The sequence below is a fragment of the Miniopterus natalensis genome, chromosome 14 (assembly GCF_054644295.1).
Source record: "Miniopterus natalensis isolate mMinNat1 chromosome 14, mMinNat1.hap1, whole genome shotgun sequence".
In the NCBI taxonomy this organism is placed as follows: Eukaryota; Metazoa; Chordata; class Mammalia; order Chiroptera; family Miniopteridae; genus Miniopterus; species Miniopterus natalensis.
The window spans coordinates 42403503-42412863 of record NC_142094.1 but is presented as its reverse complement, the minus strand read 5'-3'; the positions used below and the strand labels follow the sequence as shown (position 1 = coordinate 42412863).

Sequence of the window (9361 nt, the reverse complement as noted above, 5' to 3'; positions counted from 1 at the left end):
CTTTGCTCTTGCTTCTGGGATTGTAAAGGGAAGAAGAGAGTTGGAACTGTGAGCCATCCTTGTACTTGGGCTGGGGAAAGCTCATCCCTGCGGGGAGGTGTGGAGTGAAGGCAGTGACAGTATGGAGGAGCTGGGCTGCTCCAGGAGTCCTGGAATAAGAACTTCTGGCTCATAGGAATGGTTTGAACTGGTGGACACTGTGACTGTACCATTAGAGGCTGGAGACAGTGACCTAAGGAGACCTGGTCCTCAGGATGAAGAGAGTAAGGTAGCCCCCTTACTCTAGGGTGTGTGTGTAGGGGGTGTAGCTGCTGTGTGTGGGAGAGTGAGAGGGTGCAGATGGAGGAAAACCAGGGAAAAGACCAAAAACTTCTACACCAAGATTTTGGGTGTACAGGTCTGCACCCCAAGGCCTGCTATATATCCCCTTTCCCTGTGAGCTTTGTCCCTTCCTCATTTTGCACCTTCCATTGCTCCCAGTCGCTTTTTCTCATTCATTTCCTTCACTCACCCGTTCTCCCATCCCATCTACACCTAGGAGACTTGTGAAATAGCTAAATGCAGTTATGATAACCACAGTGTATCCCTGGCCCTAAGCTTTCTTATAGAAAGGCTGATCAACCGAAGAGAAGTGGGTGCCAGCTTACACCTTAAGAAAACAGGGCCAAAGAGCCGGTGCTAATCCGGGACTTTGGAAGGGAGAGTATTTCGGCTCAGGAATCAAAGCCTGAAGGTTTTCCTAAGCCTGAATGAGACTACTTTCTCACTCATTTTTTAAAGAATGGCATTAATAAATTAATAAATAATAAACGTTATAAAAGGTAGCTTTTATATGCAACAAAATTATATAATTCTGGGATTATGCTAAAGTATCCAGTATATCAGATTTTAGCAAAAACTGGGAGCAAAAAGGCAAATTTTCAGAGAATGTAACTCTAAGTTACAACTTGTTAACTCTATGATTTAATACCCAGTTAAAAGTCATTCACACCATGCACACAGAGTTTCTCAATTTAATAACTCTGCAGCACCGTTTGGCTTTTTGGAGCCTTCTTTCAAAAGCGTGGGCTCCCGAAGCAGTCCTTGGCGACCAACACCAGCCCGGGTGCGGCGTCTGCGGGGGGTGACCGTCTCCGGCGCCTTCGGTTGGCAGACGAGACCCAGGCAGGCGGCGAGTCCGACTAACGACCCCTCTTGGGAGTGGCCGCAGGGACGAGCGCATCCTCAGTACCAGACGTCGCGCCTCTTGGCAGTGGATCAACTCACGATAACCTTTCTTAGCTCCGGTTTCGGCTTCTGGTTGACATTTTATTGCTCATTAGCGGGCGGCATGACTTACCCGGGAGACAGCGTTGGGAACCCGGGGCTCGTGGGGGGCGGGGCGGGGGCGGCGGCGCTCTCCCGGGGCGCATGCGCACGCATCCCGAACCGGAAGCGGCGCGGGCCGGAGCATGGCGGCGGCGGCTGCGGCGGCCGAGAGCGCCCCGGCGAGCCTCCGAGAGGAGCCGGTGAGAGGTGCGCCGAGTGGATGGGGCTGAAGTGTCCAGGGGGAGGCCCGGGGCCCCGGGTTGCGGCCCCGATGCCGGGGCTCGCCTGGCAGGAGCGCGCGGGGCGGAGGGGCGGAGCTGTGTGTGCGAGTGTGTGTCCCGTGTTCGGTCCCGGCGAGTGAGACGGTTTGGCCGCGGAATCGCGAGCGAGCTGAAGCCGGTGCAGGGAGCAGAGTTGATGTGACAGAGGAGCGAGGACGAAGTGAGGGGCTGGAAATTATGGCACAGGGAGAATTTCGCCGACTCGGTCGAGTGAGGACAGGTGGAGGGATGTGGGGAGCCGATGCTGTGGCTGGATTAGGACCGCGTGTGGGCGGGACACTTAGTCATTCTCCCTTGATCCAGACGATGCCGCCGTGGAGACGGCCGAGGAGGCGAAGGAGCCCGCGGAAGCTGACATCACGGAGCTCTGTCGGGACATGTTCTCCAAAATGGCAACTTACCTGACTGGGGAACTGACCGGTGAGGCGGGGTCTGGGTTGATTCGGGTGGTGCGGTGCACCCCGCGCTGGAGCTGCGGTCCGGCTTGGGGAGACCTGGGAGGTGCTTCAGCAGCATCGGCCAGCGCCCCCCGCCCCGCCCTGAAACTGCCTGTTGGAAGTTGGGGGCCATCATGAATGGGAAGGGGTCCATTCCTTCCCTGGAGGAATTCACGAACTATCTTTAGAAACACATAAGAACTTAATACAACTCTATAGGTCTCCGTATTGCAGACTATCGCTGAGAAAACAAAAAAGAATTCATCAAGAAGTGCTTCCTTGGGGGAAGAGTATTTTAAGCAGGGTTGTGAAGGGAATGATTGCCCCAAAAGTGGATTGCCCCAACTAGTGAGTGAGTGAAGTGGAATTAGTGAGTAGTGTGTTTGGCTAACACACTACTGTTATTTACTGGGGCGAAGAGAAAAGGGATTGGGGATTGGGGAATGGGGAGTGACCTGCAGGTTTAGGTACCGATTAGGTTGGTTTGAGGATTTGGTGACTCACCCCTTGGGACATGATTAAGTTTTTGGTTCATGGTGTATCTCCACATGATATATGTGTGGAGGAGGGTCCAAAAGGTGAAGTCTGGTCCAGTGTGGCCTCTCATAAGCAGTTAATTATATTGTTTTACTTCCACTGGAAATTGCTGTGAGCTAAATTTGGGAGCCAGAATCTATGAGAAAAGGCCTGATGCACAATAGAAGGGCTTGTCTCTCTCAGTCTGATTACCCATCATTTTGTCTATCTATGAGCAAGAGAAACCAAATAAGAAAATCTAGATTTCGGGCTTTTCTTTAAAAATTCTAAAGATTTGGCAATAATAGTCTTCCATTCTTGTGAGGCTATGATTGATTAGAGCTGAGCAGCTGTCTCCTTTAAATGGACTAGTGCTGCGCAGTTTCTCCCTACATTCCCTTTTACTGAGACCTAGTGTCAGTTGCCACTTGCAACTGTTCTTATATTGTGTTTTTAGTACTGGTGCAGAAGTGGTTTTCTGCACCAATATCTCTATTAAAATTGGTAAAGTAAGTGACAGAATAAGAGGACCACATATTCCAAGAAGTGGGAGAGAGCATATTCTTTGTGGAAGTGAGCTTTCGTAGGTGTTTAATATGCAAACACCTGACTTGCTTCACTCATTTACATGATCTGGCTGGCTCCTAAGTATTTGAGTGTCTGTTTTAAAGAGACTAATTTGATAGTAGAGACTATGGCTATGGAGGAGAGAGATGGAAACAGATGAACAGTATTTCAGGTGAAAAGTAATGGTGGTCTATGACAGAGGGGTGGTAAAGGAATGGAAAGGAGGTCATGGGTGCAAGAACATTACAAAAGTGGAATTTTTAGAACTTGTTAAAGTGGGTATTGGGGGATGGGAGTAACTTAAGATGGATGTGTTTGAGCTATTAAGCCTGGGTGTTACCATCAACCAAAATAGGGAACTTGGAAAGAGGAACCATGTTTAGTGTGAAAATAATATTTTCAGGTATGGTTTGGCTGATTTTAGATATTACCAAGACACTCAGTTGACTATTATTAAGACTTAGGTGACTTGCACACATGAGTCCAGAGTTCAAAGAGTGATCAGAATAGGAGAAACTGATTTGGGAGCCACCTGGATAGTGCTGTGAGCTGAGGCGGTGCAGGATGAGATTGGCAAAGAAGAGCTTAGAGGTAGATAAGAGCGCCTTGACTAAAATCTCAGGGAATGCTGGTATAGGGCAATTAATTTGTTTTTAATAACAGTATTTAAAGTACCCAGGTTTTCAAATGATTAATAAAATTAATATTAAGCAGATTGTAATTTCCCCCGATAGTCATTCTTACTTGCACAAATGCTTTTTTGAGTTTGAAAGGGAGCACAATGGGAATGCCATGGGACTGTGCCACTCATATAAACATCAGTTATATGTCACTGCTGAGAAAAGCTGAGAACCGATAGTTAAGGATGTTGGGTTAAAAAGGATCTGGATAGAAACCTAAAAAGAACCATTAGAAGGAGATTTAAAAATCAGTGTAACACAGTGTACAGTGCTCTAGCAGCCAAGGGAGAATTTCCTGAAGAGAGGGAGATCATAGTGTCAGATACTATAGCGAGGTTCAGGAGAATAACTATGGATTTCATGGTTAGGAGAGCACTGATGACCTTGGAACATGTAATTTCTCAAGATGGTGGGGACAGAGGCCAGACTGCAAGGATTCACGTGGGTGAATGGTGAGGAAGAGGAAGCAGTGAGTGTAAGCTACTCTTTCAAAAGGGTTAGCAGTGAACTTCCTTTGCTTTTCTGAGCAAATGAATGCTTTTGGACTGGAGGAAACCTGAATATATTTCTAGATAGAGAGGAAGATCCAGGGTGGAAAGAGTTTGGAAATACAAGAGAAAGGAGATGATTGAAGAGAAGCCCCGAAGAGGTAGAAGAATTGGAGATCAAGAGCACAGCAGGAGTTGTTGTCTTGGCAGGAACAGGAGCACTTCTGCCTCTTGGGAAGATATTAAGGTACAGAGAAATTTTGAAGTGAGGCAAAAAGCTTATGTAAGTGGGCTTGGCTTTCTGGAAAATTGGAGTAGAAGCCATGTGCTTTGAGTAGGGATGGGGAAGAGAATTGAGGATATGAGAAGCAGGCAAATGGTTTGGAAAAGTCAGTGCATAAAATGCAATATAGAATCACACAGTAATAAGTGAGTTACTAAGAAGTGATGATGTCCTAGTTTTATATTTATTTATATATATATATATATATGACACAGTTCCCCAATTTACATGTTTTCACACTAGAAATACCAAGACTATTTCACTTCTCTTTTCTCAGGACATAGTTTATCATATCCCTTGCTAACCCAGATCCTGAAGTTTATGGACTTACTTGGTTTAAATAGTCTGCTGATTGTTGCCTGAGTTTTTACTTAGACATTCAGAGTACACAGGCTGAGTATAAACGTCTTAGATCAAAAGTGGCTTCCTCCTTTGACATTCCTTAGATCCTGCCTTGAACTACCACTTGGCCTCTAATTCCACATTCCAATGATATAAGATAGATATTAAAAGCATTTTATCTTCTGTTTGTTTTAAAGCCACCAGTGAAGACTATAAGCTCCTGGAAAATATGAATAAATTAACCAGCCTGAAGTATCTTGAAATGAAAGATATTGCTATAAACATTAGTAGAAACTTAAAGGACTTAAACCAGAAGTGTAAGTAATAATTTTTATAATTAAACATGTTTGTAATAAATGTTCTTTTGTGCTTGGGGCCATGGAGAAGGAGAGGGAACATGGCCCCTGTACTCAGGGAGCTCATTTTCTAAAAGTGAATTACAAAGTTAAGGTGAATTTCTTCCATTCTGAGGAGCAGCATGTTTTGGTGGTATGGTTATTTCTGCTTCTAAATCTTGATTTGATCAGGTTATTCCTGGAAAGGGATGGGGGAAAGAAAGTGTGGCCAGATTCTGATTTAACAATGAAATCAGTGAATTGATTTAACAATGAAATCCATAAAGGACTACGCTGTAAACAGAAAACCAGAACCTCTATAAATGGAAATTGCTAATTTAGACTGGTAGAATATTTTTCCCATTAGCTTATATTTGTGTTCTCTATCCCTTTCTTGGTCCGGGAGTACCCAAGAAATGGAATCAGTAATGGAAGGAAAGATTGTTTGAGGAACAAGGAATTTAAAAGAGACAAAGTTAATGGATGAAAGAGACTTGCTTTGTTTAGGTCACAGTCATGCCTGATCAGCTAGCTACTGTCTTTTAAGGCATTTGTCCTGCTAATGATCAGAATCATGGCCTCCCACCTTGTGTGTCTTAGGCAGAGCTGGAGAGACACTAGCATTTTTACTTTTCACTATTTTCTGTTCAACTTGTTGAGACCATATAAACATGTGGTCTGTCTTTGTTTTTCAAGATGCTGAACTACAGCCTTATCTGGATCAAATCAATGTAATTGAGGAGCAGGTAGCAGCTCTTGAACAGGCAGCCTACAAGTTGGATGCATATTCAAAAAAACTGGGTAACTATTTTTATTTCTGTTTTCATTTAATAAGAGTACCTGCCAGCATGACCTTAGCCAATATGATTGTTAATATTTATGATGTACCTACAATGGTCTTTTTAAAATCCTCACCCAAGGATCTGTTTAGAGAGAGGAAGGGGGGGAGAGAAAGAGAGAGAGAAAGAGAAAGAAACACTGATATGAGAGAGAGACATTGATATGAGAGAGAAACATGGATTGGTTGCCTCCTATACTGGGCTCGACTGGGGATTGAATCTGCAACTTACATACGTGCCCTGACCAGGAATCAAACCCACAACCTTTTGGAGCACAGGACATGCTCTAACCAACGGAGCCATCCAGCCAGGGCTACAGTGATCTATTTTAATCTTCACAAAAACCTAGCGAGAATAATCTAGTAGCAGCAGTAGTAATACAAATAACATTTCCTGGGTACTTGCTATGTCAGGCGCTGTTCTTAAGCTTTGCATATACACTGTTGTTTATCCTTCCAGTAACCTATGAGGTAAGTACAGGATTTTATCCCTATTTTATAGAGGAGGTTGTGTTTGAAGAGGTTAAATAACTTACATAAAGGTACAAAGCTAGTATGTGGAAGAGCTGTATTCCAAAGCAGGTCTGATTGATTATAGAGCTCAAGCTTTTAACTGTGGTTCAGCAGGCTAGAGCTAGAGCATCTTTAATAATGTAGATACATATGTCTTAAAAAACAGAGTAGTCAGTCAAGGGCTTTCTTGAAATATTACTTTTTCTTTAAGGTGGAAGCTGTACTTTTAGTGTTGATGGCTTGCTAACTGGTCTGGCTCATATCTATGACTAAAAATAACAAAGTTGTTTTTATCCTAGATATAATTTTCATCATTGACAATTGTTGACTACTTCAAGAGAGTGGTTTATAGCAGACTGAGATTTGATGTGGGTGGTGATTAACAGTTTCATTGTCTACAATTAAATTTACTGAATGGTGACTGTGAACCTTACTATATAGAAGGCATTGTACCAAGGTGCTTTTAAGGTTTTAAAGAAAAAGGGAATTCATTACATTAGAAAGCCTATTTGATGATTTTTTAGATCTTTATATCTTTCAAAATTGCTTTCCGGGGATAAGAAAATAAAAGGTGAAACATACATTTATACTTCCTGAGAATTCCAGTCCAGCTCCCAGAGGGTGCCTGGTGCAGTGCCTGGAGAGGCAATTTCTCATGCTCCTGGTGGCTCAAGTGCCAGTAGATCTGCTTACTCCTGGTGGAACCATCCAAGGAGGCACTGTTGACAGGGTTAGAACATAGTAAACTTGTATTGGGTCCTTTATGTGTGTGTATTTAACTTCTTACCTTAACCTATGCCTATCAATAAAATTTTGATAGATATCCAAATATCTGTCCTTAGCTAATGCGGTAGTTAACATTTATTGTGTGCCTACAATTTGGACACAGTTTGAACAGCTGATGAGACTGAAGCCAATACATTTTTAAAAAATGTAACAGACATATTTTAGCTTGCTAGGAAGTGCTAATGAAAAAATATCTTTGTAAGAGCCAGTTTTAAATACAATTTCTCCCCTCCCCCCCGCCTGCTGCACAGAAGCCAAATACAAGAAGCTGGAGAAGCGATGAAAAACTTATTCCTGTGGAACAAAGTCTTTTTTAATGTGGAAGAATGAGACCTGAATCTTGAGGCTGATGAATTGTCAAAACTCCTCAAAAGGAAACCATGCTGGCCATCTCAGAAACATCCCACTACTGGAGTAAACTGGAGAACTGTGGCTACTCCTGAATTTCTCTTGGGCCAGTATCCTTCAGAAACGCACACTTAAAACCCCTTACCTTTTACTTGAATGCTTAATTATCCATTTAGGACACAGAGTCTCTGAAAGTTCAGGATAAACCTGGGCTTTTCAGTCGAATCAAATGAGGGGTTATTTTCTCTACGTTATTTTCTTAAGTGGCTGGATTTTGAGTTACTGTGTAAATGGTGGTTTTTTCTATTGAAGCTAATGTATTGCTAACAAGAATCTAAAATAAAAAAGGAAAACAAAACAAACTTCTTCACAGTTCATCTTGTGAGTTTCAGTAAATTTACTTTTCCATAACATTGCAAATAATAGAAAATCTTAAAATAATTTCAGGTGAGTCTTCCAGACTGAGCAGAAACAGTGAAAGAGGTGTTGCGATAGCTTGGTGTATGTGATGGGTCCCTCCTGTCTCTTTGTGTGAGTCAGGTGTCTGGGGATGGATGACATCCTGACATGTACTCCCTTTTGGAAATGTGATAAAGACAAAGACGGGATGTGTATGTGTGAGGTGGGCTTTGGGGCTGCCACTCATAAAATAAAGCATTTTATAAAATACTGTCCTGCTTGTGTTTGCAGGGTCAGGGGGGCTTCTGGGAACCTGATCATCTTCCTCCCAGACTAAAGTAAAGACGTCAGTGGGTGTAGGATACTGACGCACCAGTCTAGTTTAGAAGGCAGGTAATCTTATGCAGAGTTGGGTGTTAGCAGCAAGGAAGGTGCCTGAGGTCCCAGATTCCACCTCCAAACAGTTCTTAACTTGTTTCCATCACTTCCGCTGTCTCTGTCCCAGACCACCACTGTTTATCCCCTATTCTAGATTCTCCTTTATTTCCGCTCTCATTTCCTGCCGTCTTCTAACTCTAGGCTTAGTTTACTCTTCTAGTTTCTTGAGGTGTAATGTTAGGTTGTTTATTTGAGGTATTTTTTCTTAATAATGTGTAGCTATAAACTTTCCTCTTAGAACTGCTTTTGCTACATCCATAAGTTTTTGTATGTTGTGTTTCCATTTTCATTTGTCTCGATATTTTTTTAAATTTTCCTTTTGATTTGTTTTTTGGTTGATCGGTTCAGGAGTGTGTTGTTTAATTTCCACATATTCATAAGTTTTCTAGTCCTCCTGTTAATTGAATTCTAGTTTCACACCATTGTGGTTGCAAAAGATACTTGATAGAATTTTTTTTAAAAGATCTCCTTTGAAATATTTTTTATTTTTTAAATTATTATTTTTTAAAATACTGATTTTAGAGAGAAAGGAATGGAGAGGGGGAGAAAGATACATTGACGTGATCTGTTGCCTCTGGCACACACCCCATCAGGGATCAACCCCACAACCCGGGCATGTGCCCTGACCCAGAATTGAACCATCGACCTCTCGGTTCCCGGGCTGATGCTTAACCAACTAAGCCACACCAGCCAGGGCAATGTAATTTCTGTCTTCTTGCATTTGTTGAGATTTGTTTTGTGGCCTAACATATGAACTATCCTGGAGAATGTTCCATGTGCACTGGAGAAAAGAATGTGTATT

The 9361-nt window shown here is 42.9% G+C and overlaps 1 protein-coding gene across 1 annotated transcript; it reads left to right on the top strand.

The window, feature by feature from the left end:
* The first annotated feature begins 1427 nt into the window (after positions 1-1427).
* Positions 1428-8084, top strand: BLOC1S2 (biogenesis of lysosomal organelles complex 1 subunit 2). The gene is made up of 5 exons (XM_087824506.1): positions 1428-1515; positions 1893-2009; positions 5100-5219; positions 5934-6038; positions 7626-8084. Exons 1-5 carry the CDS (start codon positions 1452-1454, stop codon positions 7655-7657), a joined length of 438 nt encoding a protein of 145 aa, XP_087680632.1. The 5' UTR covers positions 1428-1451; the 3' UTR covers positions 7658-8084.
* The last annotated feature ends 1277 nt before the right edge of the window (positions 8085-9361 follow it).